This window comes from Carya illinoinensis, chromosome 3, assembly GCF_018687715.1.
Source record: "Carya illinoinensis cultivar Pawnee chromosome 3, C.illinoinensisPawnee_v1, whole genome shotgun sequence".
NCBI classification, from domain to species: Eukaryota; Viridiplantae; Streptophyta; class Magnoliopsida; order Fagales; family Juglandaceae; genus Carya; species Carya illinoinensis.
The window spans coordinates 18,151,540-18,172,372 of NC_056754.1; the positions used below are offsets into that span (position 1 = coordinate 18,151,540).

The window sequence follows — 20,833 nt, forward strand, 5'->3', positions numbered from 1 at the left end:
AGAAGGATGGAGGAGGTAGGGAGAGAGGACAGTGGAAGGGAAGGAGGAAGAAGAGGGGGAAGAGGAAGAAGAGGTCATGTAGGACTCGGGTAGGGTAGGGATCGTAGTTAGACTGATACCATGTCAATAATTGAAAAGTTGAATTACTTTCATTCAAAAAATACATCGATTACAATGATACACGGATGGTTAAATAATTACAAGGAGCGTAGCTAAGTATGAAAATACTATACTAAGTATGGAAATAACTAAATGTAATGAAATTAGACTAAGGATGCAAATAATTGATATCTATAAATGAATAACACTTGCTGAAAATATGGTGAGGATTTTGTGCAAATTGGAGTCTGGTGATTGTGTTGTCAATATCCACAAATCGCTACGTGTCACCTCTACGTGCGGTCCATCACTGTTCTGCCACTTGTTTCCTATGCATGGCCAAGCTTCTCCCGCAGGGACTCGCTACCCATTCAAACTACGCCACGTTTATCTAAAGAGTCATATTTCCCTCTATATATTCGATTCAGTGGAGCGGCATGGAGGGGCACAAGGCGTTAAGATTGAGGCCGAAGAGGATTGCATACGAATCTTCTTCTTCTTCTTCTTCTGCTTCTTGTTTCTAAGATCTCATCTCTCTTTTAAATATCATCCCATTTTTTCTTCGGGAAAAAAATGTTCATTGAGAGCTTTAAGGTAGAGAGTCCGAACGTCGAGTATACTGAGAATGAGATTCATTCTGTGTACAACTACGAGACCACTGAGCTTGTCCATGAGAGCAGAAATGGCACCTATCAGTGGGTTGTCAAGCCTAAGACTGTCAAATATGAATTCAAGACTGAGATCCATGTCCCTAAGCTAGGGTTCGTCACCCAAATCCTTTCCCCTGTGGTTCTCCAGGAAAAAAAAAAGGACAAAGAAAAAAAAAAAAAAAACGCCATTTAATTTCTAGATTAAGATTTCATGCCTCTTTTCCTGGGTCGTTTTTAAAACTTCGATTTTCATTCATCTCTTCATTTTAATTCACAAGTTCTATCCTTTTTGTTAGGGTTATGCTTGTGGGATGGGGAGGAAACAACGGTTCAACCCTCACTGCTGGTGTTATTGCCAACCGAGAGTGAGTTTCTTAATCTTACTCTAATTTGGTATCATATTGCATCAGGCTAAATTCGAATTCCTGTTATTGGTGCTTAAAATTTTGTTTATGGCATGACAATGTTCTTAATACGATTTTTTATTCAGACATGTTTATGGTAGAACAGTATTAAATTAACTCCAAGATCTGGTATCGAATATTCTCAGAGGCATCTCCTGGGCAACCAAGGACAAAGTGCAACAAGCCAATTATTTTGGCTCCCTAACCCAAGCGTCAACAATTCGAGTTGGGTCTTTCAATGGAGAGGAGATCTTTGCTCCTTTCAAGAGCCTGCTCCCAATGGTACCCAAAACTTCCCTGTTTGGATGCTGTAAAATAAAAAGCCCTACATGCTTTATTAATTCTGCCATTCGATGTTGTATGCCAGGTGAACCCGGATGACATTGTGTTTGGGGGTTGGGATATCAGCGACATGAACCTAGCAGATGCCATGGCTAGGGCCAAGGTCCTGGACATTGATCTGCAGAAACAATTGAGGCCCTACATGGAATCCATGATCCCACTCCCTGGAATCTACGACCCAGATTTTATTGCTTCAAACCAAGATTCACGTGCCAACAACGTGATCAAAGGGACCAAGAAAGACCAAGTCCAACAAATCATTAAAGATATCAGGTAATTAAAGTGCTATTTGTCAATCATTAGAGAAGCGTTATTTGAGGGGAAAATGTTGGTTTAGTGCTTATTGCTACTTTTATGTGCTTATTAGGGAGTTTAAGGAGGCAAATAAGGTGGACAAGGTAGTCGTGCTGTGGACCGCAAACACAGAGAGGTACAGTAATGTGATTGTGGGGCTAAACGACACCGTGGACAGCCTTTTCGCTTCTTTGGACAAGAACGAAGCTGAGATATCTCCTTCCACCTTGTATGCCTTGGCCTGTATTCTTGAAAATATTCCTTTCATCAATGGAAGCCCTCAGAACACTTTTGTCCCAGGTTCTTGTGCTTAAAAAAACTTTTTCCTCTTAATTAGCCCATATATGGTTGTCAAGCGTTTGATTGTAACTGAGGTTGCAACTTTGCTTATGATATTTTCAGGATTGATTGATTTAGCTATTAAGAGGAACAGTTTGATTGGTGGAGATGACTTCAAGAGTGGTCAGACCAAGATGAAATCTGTGCTGGTCGATTTCCTTGTTGGGGCTGGTATTAAGGTACATTAGCAAATCTCTTCTTTTTATCTTACTCTCTGTAAATCTTTCTGGCGAGGTGTAACAAATTTAGATTGCAACTCTAGAATTTCTTGATTAAGAAAACTAAAATAGGCTTTGTGCAAATCTAAACTGTTATATGTGGTGCTCATAAATGGTGGCAGCCAACGTCTATAGTGAGCTACAACCATCTGGGAAACAATGACGGCATGAATCTCTCAGCCCCACAAACCTTCCGCTCCAAAGAGATCTCCAAGAGCAACGTCGTTGATGACATGGTCTCCAGCAACGCCATCCTCTATGAGCCTGGCGAGCATCCTGACCATGTTGTGGTGATTAAGGTAATTTACTTACAGTTTATACTCTAGTTCTCTCTCTCTGTCTAGCTTTCCTTTCCTTTGATCTAACACTTCTGGTGTGGTATGGGGATTGCGTTTTAGTATGTACCGTACGTGGGGGACAGCAAGAGAGCCATGGATGAGTACACTTCAGAAATATTCATGGGTGGGCAAAACACCATAGTTCTGCACAACACGTGCGAGGACTCCCTGTTGGCTGCTCCCATCATTCTAGATTTGGTGCTTCTTGCCGAGCTCAGTACTCGTATCCAGCTCAAAGCTGAAGGCGAGGTCTGTTTTTTTTTTTTTAATCAAACATCTGTCATTAGCACCCTAACTTAGCTACCACACATATGCACCCGCAGATATGTGATAATGAAATCTAAAACTGTTGCTTTTTTTTTTTTTCATTTTAATTGCAGGGAAAGTTTCACTCATTCCACCCGGTGGCCACGATTCTCAGCTATCTCACCAAGGCCCCTCTTGTACGTCTAAATTCTGTCCAGTTTCAATGTTTTTATTGGCTACGCATATGCTTGTACCATATAAGAGTTGTGCCCAAGTTTTTAACACCTTGCATTTCTTATCCATCTCTTGAGGATTTGTCAGTCCCTCTTCCTAGTCATTATCAGTATATTCGAGGAATATAGCTGTTGTCCTTGAGGTCCCGACCCCTCCTCCTTTGCCTTGATAAAAGAAAGAAAAATGGAAACAAATATAATATCAAATGGAAAAGTGACCTTTGGCCGCCCTTTCATTTATGGTTCTTACTTGGTTCACATTTAGTGATGGAACAAACTTAATTTGCAAAATTAACTGGGAACTAGTAATTAATCGCTATTGTCATTCTGAGTATTTTGCCTTATTAATGAGTTGTGCCGGTGATTACAGGTTCCACCGGGCACACCAGTTGTGAATGCACTATCAAAGCAGCGGGCTATGCTTGAGAACATACTGAGGGCTTGCGTTGGACTGGCTCCAGAGAACAACATGATTTTGGAGTACAAGTGAACTACAACATGTAAGGGATTCAGGGGAGATGTGTTCTTAAAATTTCACGAATCATCCCCCTTAAATCTGTCTGTGCGTGATGTTAATGTTGGTGTGAAAGGGTGGTTTGTAGCAATATTTGTATGTTTGAAGTTTCTAATTTTATCTTTTGCAGAAGGCTCTCAACTGTGGCCACTGTTGCTCTGAGCTCATTCTCGAGCGAGCAACTATTTTGTGTTGGAAATAGATAAATATATATATATATATATATATATATATTTAAAGAGGAATGCTACATATATTTATAAGATCTAGTTACAACGTTGTCTTGTGCAGTTGTAGTCCTTCGAGGCCAGCTTTCTTCTCCACCATTTTCTTTGTTATAGCAATCAACTTATTTTTTTATACTTCACTAATCTGATTATCTACATTAATTTCTTTTTTAATACGCAACCAATTATCTTAATAGAATGAGCAAAAGAACACGCACATAGAATTTTTTATACTAAATAATTTGTAGCCGGAGATCTCTATAATTAACTGCAACATTCCAACCAAAGTGCCAAACTGGTGGTTGGAGAGCTAGCTGAGAGTGCAGGAATGTTGGAGGTTTATGTTTCAACTTCCATCGTAGGGCAGCATGGTTTACTTTTGTCTAACAAAATAGTTCGTCGTAGCCGCGCCTTGCTTTAGCCACGAGGAACCAAATCATACTCTGCCGATGCAGTAGTTCTTTTCACCGGAGGGATTTCCAAAATCTTTTTGTGTGGGCCTGTTGGGATTGTTCTTTCCCTTCTCTCGCCTGGGCCTTTGCCCTACATCGATTTGTTGGATCTATCATAGTTGGATCGACAAGATTTTCAAACAATGTTATTTTATTTTTATTTTTTTTAAAATCTTATCATCCCGAGTAATTCTTCATGATATGACAAATTTGAAGTGAGGGTCATATACTAACCACTTCAATGTTAGTCACATATCATATGTTAAAAAGCATGCTTCACTATAAATAAGTTAATAACAATTAATTAATTAATTTTTTGTTTATCTTTAATTATTTTTAAAGATAAGATACCCAACAACAGAGCATGATTCTCCCAAATTGAAGTAGGGAACAAGTGAGTTATCTTCTTTGAAGGCTTGGAATGACTAAAGGCGGATTACCCAAAACTGGGGGCTTTTACAGTGATCTATCAAGAACTCGTCCTGTCATGTGAGGACAACATGTCCCCCCGTAGGAACTCATAATTGGTATACCCTTCACGTGCAAGATGCTTCCATGTTTAGTGGGTATATGATATATATATATATATACACATATTAGTTAGTTTATTTTCTCCCAATTATGATTTCTTCTTTCTTCATTTTTTTAGGGGAAAAAAAAAACGTGGAGTGATTTTAAAAAAGAATAAAGATCACCCTAACATTTATTTTAATAGTATGAGTTTAAGAGCTATTAATTAAACATGAGATTCTTGTCCGGGGATGTAGCTCAGATGGTAGAGCGCTCGCTTAGCATGCGAGAGGTACGGGGATCGATACCCCGCATCTCCACCTTTGTGCCTTAGTTTTGTTGGTTTTTAGTTATTTTCTTCTGAGGCAGACTCCCTTTACACTGAAGTTTCTCTACTTCTTCCCCTTAAGTTTGTGTACTTCTATATTGTACCGTCCGTCCCAAGATTTCCTCTACCGTACAGCTAGCGTCATATATATATATATATATATATATATATATATACATATAGGGAGTTATTTTTGATTCAGAGTAGTCCTCACTTTCTCTTTCACATATTAGTCTCTCATTCTAAATTCCTGTAAGTGGAGCCTTTATTGATTTCACACATTAGCCACCACGATCACATCACTGTTTGTAAAATTATCAAGCCTACGTAGCCATGTAGGCATCTGCACTCCTGGGCCCGGATCAGGGTTACAATTTACAAATTCCAGCTCAAGATGCCATATCATGTCCATTAATCAGCTGGACCATGCAATGCGAACATGTGCAGTAAAAGATATAATAGACTAATTCCATGTTTAATTATCTTTTGCATGGTAGCCTTTTTTTGTTTTTTTACTATCCCCTCGATCGAAGGTTCAAAAGGTTTGCGAAAGGAAAACAAGAGGCATAATAAAATTCATTGACCAGTTAAGGAGACAATTTGCTGGTCTTTGTAACAAGTCAATCGTGCATAATTTTAGTGAAGTTTTTAGATCAAGAGGACTCCTTCGATCAGATTAAGCGGATGAAGATTTTTGAGCATTTGATAAAAACATACATACACGCACAGAGACACTCACTGAGCTGCGTACAAATTAAATGGCATGGATGGTTGCGAGAAAGTAACTCATGATGTATATTCAAAAGATACTTGCAGTACATGTTGATTGAATATAATTCATAAGTGGCCCTTTACTCGGCAGGAAGCACGGGAAGGTGCTGACCCCCCAAACCCCAACATTGAAGCCTTTATACTTTGAAAGCAACCCATAAAACAAACAGCTCAACTCCCACCCTTGGGAAAAGATCAAACAATCTACGCACCTATTTTCCATACATAGCTGAATACTTAATTCATATCTGTAAACTAGAGAGAGAGAGAGAGAGAGAGAGAGAGAGAGAGAGAGAGAGAGAGAGAGATGAGAGTGGATTATTGGCCCAGCTGGTGGGCCAAGTGGAGGGCCATTGACACCATTAGAAAATTCAGAGAAAATCTTTGCAGGTGTGATGTTAAAGATTCGGTTGCATTTTAAAAACATAGCTTATAGAAATGGTCTGATACTGGATTCTAGTCTCTGGAAATCGAGTGATGACCTCCGAGCTCTCTTGGGAAATTGACTGAATCCAATGGACTGGACTTAATCATATTTTTTATAACTTCAAATGACTTTGCACTATTTTCTTCTGTTTGTTTTATATATAAAGCACAGGCACCTGATGTTGAAGCAATAATAACAAATTAGGACTGCAGTAGATATGAATTATTAACCACCGGCATACATATATATATATATATATACACACACACGTATCATGGAGCTGTTCTGCACTCAAAATACCCGGCAATGTTATTATCTCTTTCATCAAAGAAGAGTGGCCACCATCATTAATCCACTAAATGTGTTTGCTATTTTATTGGGCTATAAATATATGCTTTTGTGTAAAAGTACTGTCTAAAGCATTTCATACAGTTAGAAAGTGAAAAAATCAATGATCTTCTTCTGTCTTCTTCATAAATAAAGACATCATGCTCAGCTGGGAACGGCTTACTTTTCGGATCAAAATACTTCTAATTTAAAGGTTTATTACATAAGTGATCATGTCATCTCTAAATTATAATGCTAGTGGCTAGATATTACACTTCTTTTCTTTTAAAATGCAGTATATATATCTTCAGTATTGTTTTTTTTTTTTTTAAACTTTGATTTTAAAAATATGGGTTTTTATTTTGGACCTTTGTGGTAAATCATCCAAGACAGTTAGGTTAACCCTCTTTAATTATGTGGTTCTCCTAGTATTAATGGTTTACATGTGACTTAAAAATAAAGTTCCTTAAATCCTGCAAAACCTTACATCTTTGTGAGTATGACTGGTACATCGATCTACTTATAATAAAGTTCTTTCCAAAAATTCCCAATAGAAGTAGATCTGAGGTCTAAATGTGTGGTCCCTAGGTGACAAAAAGGATTGTAACTTTATGTGCATGCCAAGGGTCCCCCAGCTGCTTACTACTACACCAACTCATAATCTCACATCAATCAATTAACATAAAACTCCAAATTAATCTCTTTCAATTTTAATTGAGAACACCACGCCAACCTGTGATACTGCCATTTGCCATAGATTCCCTCCCACCTCTTCTTAATTTATTCCTGCCGTTGAAGAAGCGAGAATCTTAAAAACCAAAAATGAAAACAAAACAAAACAAAAGGAGAAAAAAGGGATTTGTACATTAAACTGAAGATATTATTGACCATCATTGAGTATTTGCTTTTTTAATAGAGACCAGAAGGCAGAAGCAGCTGTCACTAGATTTTTCATAACTATGAACAAGTTTCTAAGGTAGCAGACTATATATATATATATATATATAGTGAAAGAGAAAGTGCCAAAAATGGGACCAAGTACTCCCATGTATTTTGGCCTACAAGCACGGTTTTTTGTCCTCGATCGGCTTTAAAGGGCACGGTGTACCGTCATTAAATGTGGACCTTAAATAGTTTAAAGGATCTACTAAAATAGATATATATATATATATATAATATGTATGTTGGGTGGTACTGAATTCTATAGGAATTGAATCGCCGACGTAAGAATGAAAATGTGTGGGTTCTGATCGAGCATGAGGAGTAGAAGGGACCATTGCCATTTCAGAGTCAGTCATAAATAGCATTTTCAGGTCCACAGGAGAACGTTTTAGGGGCCAGGAATCAGCAAATAGAGTTCGCATATATATAATATCTTTTAGGTGAATTGATGTCTGGAAATTTTTCCTTCGTTGTTTCATTCATATTTTTGGCAAGGTTTTGGAACTTTCAACCGGACGTTGCAATATGATATTAAATTGATCGGGAGCTGAATAATTATAAATGAGAATGGATTGAATATATAGTCTGTAAAACCTGAATAAAAAAATATTTTATAATTTTAGAACTCCAAGAAGCCTCTTTTGATCTTCATTAGTCATTACTAGTTTAAGGGAAAGAACAAAAGGGAGTCGTTGAAGATAGCAATGGTATCCAAGACAATAATGGAGAATTGATCAGAAAGTCAAATTGGAATATCTTTAAGACATGATCACTTGGGTACGTTGGGTACCAACTCCGGATGCCATCGATTTATATATATATATATATATATATAGAGGTCTCTGTATAGAACTTTGTTTTATAGTACTCGAACATTATTGTCTGTACTCGACGTTTATTATTATGATTCATGTTAAACTTGATCAAAAGGACGAAATGTATTAATTGCTCGATCGATCGGGGTGTTGGTGTGTAAAGGTGTGGTGCCTAGACTTCCACATACATAAGATGAACAATCATTCATATCCCAAGGAAATGGAAGGAATTAGCTAGAAAGATCGTTTGTCTATGTCAGAAGTCAGAACCATCTGAAAGGACCAGATCATCAGTACGTCGAACTTCGAAGCTTCGCCCATTTCTTTCCATTTAGAATCCACCACACAACACGTACGTACGTACAGCAGCAGCACTTAAAAAGCCTTTTTGTACAATCTTACAAATACTATCCTTTGCATTATTAACGTGTTAACATGACCAAGATAATTAATTTAGGAGGAATTGGAGGCCAGATAGAAGATGTTGATTCCAATCCCTCTCCCTCTGTCTGTGTATAACTTTCTCATGATCAGTCTCTCCAAAGCCATTTTTCTAAGCAGCAGCCACAGTCTCACTTTTACTCGACGCCTTGGTGGATGGCGACGCGTGGCGGCCTTCTTTCTTTGATGCCCCGGTGCAGTACTTCTCTTTCTTCTCTTTCATCTCGTCTTGCTTCATCTGTTGCTCCCTGCACTCTAAACTACAAAAAGCTGTATCCCCCCTGAAACCCAGATAGTCCACCATTAATTTAATGCAACTAACACGAAACGTAATAATCAACTCTGGCATAGAATTGAGAACTCGTCCTCAGAGAGAGAGAGAGAGAGAGAGAGAGAGAGAGAGAGAGATAACATAGGAAAGACAAAAGTTCATGAATATTCGAGAAACATTAGCAGCAACAGGTGATGGTAGTGCGGGGTTCATAATTATTTTGGCTGGTTTAGGGTCTAGTATATATATATAATAAAGGTTCCAGAGAAATTAATATATACGAAAATAAATATGTATAATACATAAAATGGAGTTTTCCCAAGTTCATGGTATTATTTTCACAAACCAATTCCACAAGATTCTCCTACATAGCTGTACTTAATTTGCATGTATCCCATATCAGATGAAAATCTTGAACAAACGCAGAGAATTGATCTGAGAACTTGTTAAGGGAACATTAAACATCACGACCAGGAACACAGAAACACTTCAACAAGATCCCTACCACAACTCAGAAGGTTTCTTGTTCAAAAACTATCATAAAACAAAAAATAATAAACTCAGACCCACTGCAGATAACCCAATAACACAATTTCTAAAGAAAAAGATAAAGTCATTTAAAGTACTGGAACGGTGAGAGACATACAGAGAGAGTTAGAGGTAGTACCTATACATGTAGATGTCTCGGCCAGGTGCCAGGCGTCGTTTACAGAGGCCACAGGTGTGCAGAAAGTGAGCTGTCTCCATGAAAGGATCAGTACCAGAGTTGGTTCTGATATGGGTTGATCTGGGAGACACCATGGCCAAGAAAGCTTGGTCGTATCCTCCATTTGGAACGAAGTTCATGTTCGGGGGCAAGGGCCCTTCTCCCACCGCTGTTTCATGCAGATTAATGATGGGGTTTTCGAGATCAGAGGGTGGTTCAGGAGGTTCAAAGACGCTAGGATCCACGTTGATCCCGTTCATGCTTGTTGTTCTCCTTATCGGAGGGCGTGGACGCTTCCTCAACAACATCTTCTCCTCTAGTTATGGTGAAAGAAGAAGTGCACACAGAGAACAGAGAGGAGGCGAGGGGGAAAGAGAGAGAGAGAGAGAGAGAGAGAGAGGGACCTGGACGGGGGAATGAGAATGGAAGGTGGGCGTGAAGATAAACGGGATGTGAGGAGGCTAAGAGCGGATCTGGGCCGTTGCTTGCAGGCACCAAGTACAAGAAGTCCACGTCACGCTTGTCTTCCTTTTTAATGCTCTCCTTGTCTTCTTCTTTCTTTTTTGTTTTCCTTTCTTTTTTTCTTCGTTAGCTTCACTTTTTTTAATTTTTCGAGTTATTTTGTTATTATCCTGTGAATATATCACGCGATCCACGTTATTTGTTTTTAAAATTTAATTATTTTTAAATTAAATTATATCATATAAATACTTTATCATATGTATTCTAAGAATCGATTTGAGAATAAAATTTTTATTTTATTTATTTATTTATTTTTATAATTGTCATTGAGTGTGGTTCAATCAGTTTTAGACCTTCCTTCTTAATTGGTCATATATTGTTTGGCGATCTGACTTCAAGCTTGTACCTTAAAGTTCTATACCAGTTCAATGAATTTAGAAGAAAAGATATAAAATGTTGTGTCTTTTTTAGGTAGAAGTAGTAAAGGAGACATCGAGCACACACAATCAAAGTACTGTACCGGAAGTGCCTTTCATTAGCACTACAAGTTTTCATTGGGATGCTAAGCATTTTTTAAAATATCAGTTAATAGTAACGAGAGATAGAACTTGATTTGAAAATATATGAGGATAGTTTATACAAGTTAAAATATCAGTTAAAATATCAGTTAATAGTAAATAATTTGTAAATAATAATAAAATAATTTGAGAATATATGAAAATAGTTATATTTCCAAACAAATCTATAGAACTTGATATTTATGTGTATGTATATATTTTTTTTTCTTGAACAAGTAGCCTATATATAGAACTTGATTTAATAATAAAGGATGCCTGGTGGATCGTCTAAAATTCTACTTGCACAGAAAGATTGTGGGTAATGATCATGGTGTAAAAAAATAATATAGTGACATATTCTTGTGACAAACCTAGAACAAATATTGCATTGTTAATCTGTAATTAGTTTGAGTTTAATTAATTTAGTTTGAAATTGGGTACGTAGGAAACTTGATTCATGGTTATTTTGCTAGGCTGTCGTAAGGCACACATGAGTCTTCCAAGACTTGCACAAAGATTTCACTAAACATCTTGTGGGATGTTTGGTTGCAAGAGGTGAACTTTAACTCTTACTGAATGCGTGTAAATAGGACACACGTACAGTCGAATGAACTAGTTTTTGAAACACAATGTGAGTTTGTATTGAGTCATACCAATATAAGGATTCCTATATGTGGGTTCATCGGTAAGTTATGTTGAGAAGTTTCAATGGTGAAGATGAGACGTTCATTTGTGGGCATTGCTATCAAAAGAGTCTAAGTTAATAAGCTGTCTCATTGCATAAATCGAGTAAATTTAGTGAATTTATAGGCGATGACTGAATATGTGAAGTAAATTTTCTTTTGAATAGTTTTCAGAAGTTTTCCTTTCTTCATTGTTCTCTTTATTTCTTAGGTTTGTTGTTTTTGAGATTTTATAATAAGAGTAATGCTTATTAGAATAAATACGCTTGATGTTCCTTACTCATATGTGAGCAGAGCAATAACGCAAATAGATGATATGCATTCTTTTGTAAATATCGTAGAGGCTTTAGGTTGTTGTTGTCTACGGTTATCTATAACAACTTTTATTCCCTTTTGATTCTTTTCACAGTGTATATATTTATAGCTTTATAAATGAAGTATAATGAGGAGAATTTCCAATCTATTATCCCTTGCTTTCACTCCACTCACTCTAACATGGTATCTAGAGCCATCGACTAATAGTCTTAGATACATGGCTGAAGCCTCTTCTCCCCCTCCTCTATCTTCCCACTCCACCATTACCTCATCCTTCTCACACATTGTTACCACCAAACTATCTACTAATAACTATCTTTTCTGGAAAGTACAAACCTCTGCATATTTACTGGGTCAGGACCTTTTCTCTTTTATTGATGGTTCCTCTCCTTTCCTCTCCTTTCCCTCCAGAATTTCTTTCTACAACTTCCAATGAACTCCCGAAAACAAATCCTGCTTTTCTCTCCTGGCGCAGGACCGACCAGCTTGTCCTAAACATCCTTTTCTCCTCCCTCTCTGAATCTATCTTAGCCCATGTTCTATTTTCTACTACCTCTCATCAATTATGGACCTCCCTTTTTTCCATGTTTTCATTTCAATCTCAAGCCAAAGAGTTCCAAGTTCGTTTTAGCTTACCAACTTGTCCAGAGGAGATCAATCCATATCCGATTACTTTGGGAAGGTACGTCAACTTGCTGATTCTCTTGCCTCTACTGGCACACCTCTATCTGATAAAGAGCTAGTTACCTATTTGCTCAATGGCCTTGGCTCATCCTAGGAGTCTTTTGTGACCTTAGTCACTACACGAGCTTTCCCCATCTCATCATATGAACTCTATCAACTGCTTCTTATTCATGAAACTTGCTTATCTCACAATAATTGTCCTGTCATCTCTTCTATTGAGCCTTCTATGCATTTTGAGCTCGGCAACTAGAGATCAACATGAGCACAACTCTTTTCAAGGGGGCCATCAAGGCCATAGCAGAGGTCGTTATAATCCAAATAGCCGTGGTGGATGCATGTCATGCCCTCAGAACTTTTCCCACCAGTACAACTCTCAGAACTTCTCCCAACAGTACAACTCATAGAGTCCCATTTATCAAGTATGCCAAAAAACAAGGCGCATTACGCTTCAATGTAGACATCGCTTCAATCACTCATATCAACTTGAGGCTCCAAGGACATTCTTTGCAAATTATACTGCCCAGAGCCCATCTCACGAATCAATTTGGTACCTCAATTCAGCAACAACTCATCATCTTACTAATGATATGTCTAACTTGAATTTATCCTCTTCGCCTTATGTAGGTGGTGAGACCATTAGAGTGGGTGATGTTGTCGGTAGTCCTATAGAAAATTTCGGTGACTCTGTTATATACCAACTCCTCTCCTTTTCTTCTACGTAATTTACTTCACATTCCATCCATAACCAAAAACCCTATCTTTGTTCTCAAATTTTGCATTGATAATAACTGCTACTTTGAATTTCACTCCACCCATTTTTCTGTGAAGGACAAGGAGATGCAGAAAATCCTCCTCACCAGGCCTACTCATGACGGACTCTACACCTTCCTCACTACTGTGTGTTCATCGCTTTCCCCATCTGTCAATGTTAGTGTGCACATTTCTATTGATCAATGGCATAAACAGCTTGGGCATCCCTCTTTAGCCTTAGTTTATCGTTTACTACACTCTAAGTGTTTTCCCTTTTTCTCCTTAGAATCAGTTTTTCAATGTTCTTCTTGTCCTCTTGCAAAATGTCATCAACTTCCATTTCATACTAATCAGGCCCATTATACTTGGCCTTTAGAATTGATGTGTGCCGATGTTTGGGGCCGAACCCACTATGTTTCTCACAACGGTTATAAATGCTACATTTTCTTTGTCGACTATTATACTCAGTTCACTTAGATTTTTCCAATTAAATTGAAATCTAATGTGCATCAAATTTTCTCCTCTTTTTTACCGTTTGTTGAATGTTTGTTTAATACCAAGTTAACCACACTTCAAACTGATGGTGGTGGCGAATTTAAACTATTCACCCCTATATGCAAACAATTTGGTATAACTCATCATTTTTCATGTCCCCACATCCATCAACAAAATGAGCTAGTGGAACGTAAGCACTGTCACATTGTTGAGATAGGGCTTGCACTCTTGGCCCATTCTTCCATTCCCTTTACTTAATGGGCCGAAGCTTTTGAAGCATCAATTTATCTCATTAATTTACTTCCTACTCCAACACTTAAAAATAAATCCCCTTACTTCATGGTTTATAAATCTGAACCAGACTACAAATTCTTTAAAGTGTTTGGATGTGAGTGCTAGCCCAACCTAAGGCCCTATACCTCCCATAAACTCAATTTTCGGTTCATGTCTTATGTATTTTTAGGGTATAGTTCAAAACATAAGGGATATAAATGCATAGACCTCAAAACTCATATAATCTATATTTCCCATGATGTTCTATTCAACAAAAACTCTTTTCCCTTCTCCAAATTTCGGCCTACCATAGTCCATCTCAAAACCGTTTCTGCCCAATCCACACTACCCATCCTGCCCCCATCTCTATTGGGCCCAACACCTAATCCAAACACTGATTGTCTCAACCCGTCCATCCTTGGCATAGGTCCAACGTCTCTCTTACCAACTTCACCTACCCCTCAAAATTTGCCTTCTTCCTCCTTGACTTTACCAAACCCAAAAAACTCCTCTATTTCTAATTCTATTGAATCTCCTATTTCACCACCTTCTACTTCATCTCCTACATTCTTAGTCCCACCAAGATCTCCCATAATTACACATGCTCAAACTAACTCTTCTTGTCCCAAAAAATTTACCAATGGAACTGTCTCCTATCCCACTTGACATTTTCTTCCTATCTCTATTTAGATTCCAGATGAGCCTTTAAGTTTCTCTCAAGCCTCCAAGTTCTATGAGTGGAAACAAGCTATGAAGCAGGAATATGACGCTCTTCTTCAAAATTTTACTTGGACTCTTGTACCCCTTACCCCTTACACAAATGTTATTGGTTGTCGATGGGTGTCTCGCACCAAAACACATGCAGATGGTTCATTTGAAATGAGAAAGGCCCGTCTGGTAACTAAAGGGTATCATCAGCAACCTAGTATTGATTTTAATGACACTTTTAGTCCAGTGGTTAAGTCTTCTACAATTCGTCTTGTGCTTTCAATTGCTATTTCTCAAGGGTGGCCCTTGCGCCAAATTGATATCCAAAATGCATTTTTGCATGAATTATTATTTGATGATGTTTACATGCAACAGTGCCTTCCCTATAAAAGACCTTGGCAGACTTGAATTTTTCCTAGGCATAGAGGTTGACTATACACAAGAGGGCATTTTGTTATCTTAGCGTAAATACTTCAAAAGTATGCTCACCCGAAGCAAAATGCTTCAAGCAAATCCTATGTCCTCACCTATGGCTGCATCTATTAAATTATCCAAACATGATACTCCTGATTTTGACAATGTCACATTATATAGAAGCATTGTGAGTAGTTTACAGTATCTTTCTATCACAAGACCCAACATTTCCTTTATATTAAACAAAGTCTGCTAATTCATGCATACACCAAAATTTTCCCATTGGAGTGCAGTCAAATGGATTTTAAGATATTTAAAACCCACAATCAATCATGATTTATTTTTTGTATCAAAGTCTAGTCTCACACTTGAAGCTTACTCTGATGCCGATTGGGGTGGATGTCCTGATGATTGTAAATCAACTGGGGGTTATTGCATCTTCTTAGGCAAACATCTCATATCATGGAATTTCAAGAAACAAGCTACTGTGGCCAGATCCTCAACCAAGGCAAAATATAAATCCATTGCCTCATCTGTAGTTAAACTTCTTTGGTTACAAACTATTATATGTGAGCTTGGCATCCCTTTGTCTCAAGCTCCAATACTATGATGTGATAACCTTGGTGCCACCTACCTCTCCGCCAATCTAGTGTATCATTCAATCTGTTATGCTTTCTCAGCTTTCAATCCACTCACTCTAATAATGTTATGTACAGTCTTGGAATACGTAAGCATCGTGCAGATATTTTGAAATAGAGTAGGGTCTAATATTAAAATATTAATTTTATTGCATGTAAGTCCTGTATTTATTATTTCTTTAAAGTGATTGTATGTCACTTGCATAATCACGACTGCAATAATTATTTCTCTTATAATAATTTGTGGTTAGATATTTGGCTTTGTTGATTTTGCAAATTAGTAATTAATTATGCGGTGATTTCCCAAGTCCAAGTTCAAATTATATACATATTAACATTATTTTTGAAATTTTAAGCAAAGCAATTATTTGATGAGAGTCATTACGTAAGGGTCCAATAATCAACAGAACGATCGATATGGTCTAGCGTGTGTAGGAAGATAAACAGCCTTTTTTAAAAATAAACTTTATCTAGAAACTAATATTTACATAACTCTCCTAATATCTTTTATGAAAAAGTAAATTCTATTATAAAAAAGTATGATTTTTTTTTTAACAATAATCTACTTTTTTTTATAAAAAGTTTACACAAAACTCGTAAATTTGAGACTTATTCTTAATATTACTCATATTTATACCTTTATTATTTTAGGCTGGCGTGTACACTCGGCCTATGACGTATGGATTATTATTTTCTTTTGTCCTTATGAACAAAATTATTGCTTTACCACCCCCCAACCCTTTATATTCATATTTTATGAATCTTAGGTGTTGTTTACTTGCTTGTACTTTTACCTCTTTGTCTTATTGACGAGTGATGACATACATCCTCCAAATAAAATAATAGGTAAGTTAAAAAAAAAAAAAAATAGTGGAGCAAAAGTAGAAAGATGGTGTACGTGATCAAAGAAGAGTGGAAGGTGAAGGCATCGAGTTTCAAAGGGTGGGTTGAACTTGGACATGACACACACAGACACAGACTGTAAGTTAAAAGAAGAGAGGACAGCGTGGTTGGACGGACAGGCACGCCACAACGACCATTGGATTAGATTAGATCATTAGACGTATGTCTGTCTTCTATACGTGGATGTTGTGTTCCAAACTCTCGGGGCACTTTTATGGAATGGGTGAAAAAAAAAATGGACTGCCCCACCATTACAAAAATAATCTACTATATAATTCTTTTGGTAGATAACAAATAAGAAAGGCTTTTTAAGGATTGTCTTTTATTTTTTGGGTTGAAAAATATAACCTTTAATTATTTTTAATTATATTTATTTTAATTTGACTCGTTTGTTCATGCTACATGATCGATATCTTGTTCCTCCATTTTCCTGTTATTTGACTGTTCTTTTTTGTTTTTGCTTTTTTTTTTTTTTTTTTTGGCCAGAGAGAGGATTTGATTCCTGGATTAGTGGTCATAGGTTACCGTACGTGTGAAAATGAAAGACAACTATACATATATATATATATATGTATGTATATATGTATATATACTTTATGCTACTTTTTATTTAGATTGCTGGTCAACGTCCTATGATGTCATATAATTTAACATCCAATTGCAAAAGAAATATAGAAGAAAATTTGATAATTTTATTATATATTCGGCTCTAGCTTGAAATTTTTTACCCTTCTTTTTGTTGAAAATATGGCTACGAACCTAAAATAAAATTAAACTAGAGAGAAGTGCTAAATTATTACATCCCACACAAAACATCATTAATTAAAAATTAACTTTTACATCATTCAGCCTCAGACCTTTGTAAAAAGGAAATCGAGCATAAAAAAGCACACAATCATTCTTACTTTTAAACCTAACATTCTGCCATTGCTTGCAACAACTTTACCACAATTGAAAATTTTTATTAATTGTTTCATGCCGTTGACACGGTAAAATTTGATTTGCAAGAAAAGTTTATGATTTAAATCTCTTAAAAATTAAATCATGTCGGCAATGGTACTGTAAATTAAGAGTGCATTCTTCCCACTGACTTATACGTAATCGTCATTTGTAATTTCATCTTTAGTTTAGTCACTATATATACTTCTTTTTATCCCTAGTTTTACATTAAATCAACCTTGAATAATTGAAAAATAAAAACGTCTCGGCAACAATTATGCGCACTTTGTCAATTAATGGGTCTCTTGGACCCATCTTCTATAGTTTCGTCTAATAATTCAAAATAATAGTGTATGAACAAAAAAAAAAATCATATAATATTGGTTTTGATATGATAAACCAAACCAATTAGGGCAGGTAGGAGCGTCATGAAATGGACCCACCAACATCAAGATCCATTCATACTTGCAGGTGATGCCATTCCTCTCCCGCTTCAAGTTCCCATCCATTAATTCTGCCCTACAATTGTTTAGTTTTTGCCTTTTTGGGTTATTCTTTTTCTTCGATAAAGGTTTGGCCTTAGCTAGATATCATTTTCATTAGGTAATCTTATTAGTAATAAATAAATTTAACCCCTTTAATTTCATTCTCTTAAAAAAAAAAAATCATATAAAAAAAATTCTATATCATAGTATAAATATATATATATATATATGAACTAATTAATTGATGTTGTAATCTTTTAATTTCCTCTTTAAATCTGAGAGCTGAGGCCACGTACTTGAGATCCACGACATATCATGTCATATAACCTGCGCAGATCGAGTTGGAAGGAAAGTGCGAGTAAATGGATGGGATCATGGGAAAGCATGTAAAAGCAACGCCATCCCCTTCGTAGTTGTTCTGAAAATAGAGAAGAGAAATACCCAATAAAATTGTACTCAATACTCGGCGCAAAAAGCTCGACAGGTGTATGGCTGGAGAGAAGAGGAAGATGGTATTTGATTTTAGTGAGCAGCAATAATTGATGTTTCCTACCACCTTAAAAGCAAGGATAGAGAGACGAGCGGAGGGGGGCCATGATGGTTGCATAAAGGACACAGTCCCTCATGCCATTGAGTAGTCCACTACAGATTATGGGCAAACCTAAAGGTAGATGGCACTCATCAGCCGCATCATTGGGGAGGCAAAGCATGGACTCCTTCACCAATTATCTCTCTCAATATGCATACCCTTTTTGCTTTTCTCTACGAAAGCAACACCAAAATAAAAAATCTTTTGATTCTTAACTCGTGTTATTTGCAGCTATAGGGATCTAGTTGGTTTTAATTTCGAAGTTCTATCAAAACCCATGTATATATAGGATATTGTTGATTTTAATTTGCCTTCAAAAAATATATAATATTATGTACAATTAATGTATGAAATTGGTGATGTTGACGACTTCCACATAGTTTTGTTAAAAAATAATTGGTATAATGAATTTTACAACAAGTAGTGTGCTGGTTAACATACAGATTTGTATATAGCAAAACACAATCCTTAATTACTTGCAATCGCAACTGGCAATATCATGTGAAGCACTCTTTCCTCGGTAGTGATGATCTAGTAGAACAAGTGTCCATGCATCCTCACTTAAGATGATGTTTAGTCTTATTCTTGTTTTTCTATATTGAGAAAATGATTGTTGCTGGGATGATATTATCAGTATTCTCTCTAGGCTTTTCTTAGTCGATTATTTGAAATGATTGACCTTAGGTCCCTCATATGCTTTCTTCGAGCATTCACATTGGATTAGTCATTAAGTTCACAAAATAATAATATAATATTATTTTTTTAATAATAATATTTTTGATTTTTTAGGATTGATGCAGTTCAGACCATATATATAATTAAAACTATGAAAAGTAGAGTAAATAAGGGAAATGCTAGCAAGAACCCAATTCATAGAACTTCCAGAGCTATCCTGACGCCCACAAAAATGTAATAAATAATAAAACTAACAATAGATTTTTGCTACTACAATAACATGTAATTGTTGTGTTCTATGTCGGCACAAGTGAAGCCTTCTGTAAGTAGTTCAATAGCTCAGGTAAATCCAGAGTCAAGTAAAAGGAGAATCCAAAATCAACGCATGCGTAAAAGTTGCTTACTAAAAGAACATGTAATCCAAAATCAACGCGGGGAGGAAAATGAGAGAGGGAAACAAAAAATAAAAATCCCTTCAGACTTTAGTTATACTGGAATAAAATAAAATATATGATTGACAAGTGTACAGTAACTCTTCAAATTTGAAAGAAGACTAATATTTACTGTAACTCAAAACTTGTGATAAATATGTTTTAGCTAATCTAATGCAGGTGTATTTTAAGTAAATTAGTCGAATTTTATATTTGGCTAGTCTTTTGACGAAGCCAATACCAATTCTCTTAGATGTCAGATCTCTTATGATTATGATTGATGTTATCTATTTCAAACCAAATACGGATCTGGTTCACATCAAACTTTCATGTGTTGCTGATGCATGGTGAACTGGTTCAGGATGCATGCATCTCTCTAATGTTAGCCACCTAATTGGTAGTTTTTTCTACCTCACTGTTACGCGACCTCATATTTTCCATGCTTCAACTGATTTCTTTTAATATATATATATATATATATATATATATATATATATATATTATTTTATAGCTTTCATTTTTCTTCTCGTTCTCTTTATGATATGCCAATAATTCTTCTAAATTTAAATCTGCTGAGGTGCATGGGGTTCCCACTATTGGTTTTGGTAGAGGAAGGAACCATATATAGCAGCACATTCTTTGAATAATAGATAATGATAACAATAAAACTTAGCCAGATGTCCTAAAAAGGAAAATTAAGGAGATTATTGACTTGTATTATTTAATCACCGGAAGCCGCAATTGCTGCTCTTAAATGAAGAAAAATTAAAATAATAATATAAAAAAAATCGGTGGTTGGCCGCTGAATTCACTCTTGATAGATTATCATGTTCTTGTTTCTAAGTAGATGAGGACGATGGTTTTATTATATTAAAGACGAAGAAAGAAACAAGGCTGAATCAAATCATGCATCCCGGTGAAGGAGAGAAACTGCTGCA

General features: G+C 36.4%; 2 protein-coding genes and 1 non-coding gene across 3 annotated transcripts; 2 read left to right on the plus strand and 1 right to left on the minus strand.

The window, feature by feature from the left end:
- The first annotated feature begins 531 nt into the window (after nt 1-531).
- LOC122303589 (inositol-3-phosphate synthase) lies at nt 532-3,818 on the plus strand. The gene is made up of 10 exons (XM_043115428.1): nt 532-860; nt 1,046-1,114; nt 1,300-1,435; nt 1,521-1,768; nt 1,863-2,089; nt 2,192-2,307; nt 2,469-2,645; nt 2,745-2,933; nt 3,065-3,127; nt 3,534-3,818. The coding sequence occupies exons 1-10, from the start codon at nt 673-675 to the stop codon at nt 3,651-3,653; spliced, it is 1,533 nt and encodes a 510-aa protein (XP_042971362.1). The 5' UTR covers nt 532-672; the 3' UTR covers nt 3,654-3,818.
- Nucleotides 3,819-5,113: 1,295 nt separating this feature from the next.
- TRNAA-AGC lies at nt 5,114-5,186 on the plus strand. Its single transcript has one exon. It is a non-coding gene; the product is annotated as a tRNA-Ala (tRNA).
- Nucleotides 5,187-8,770: 3,584 nt separating this feature from the next.
- Nucleotides 8,771-10,322, minus strand: LOC122303590 (FCS-Like Zinc finger 5-like). Its single transcript, XM_043115430.1, has 2 exons — nt 9,856-10,322; nt 8,771-9,198 (listed from the first exon to the last, which is right to left on the minus strand). The coding sequence occupies exons 1-2, from the start codon at nt 10,200-10,202 to the stop codon at nt 9,030-9,032; spliced, it is 516 nt and encodes a 171-aa protein (XP_042971364.1). The 5' UTR covers nt 10,203-10,322; the 3' UTR covers nt 8,771-9,029.
- Nucleotides 10,323-20,833: the final 10,511 nt, after the last annotated feature.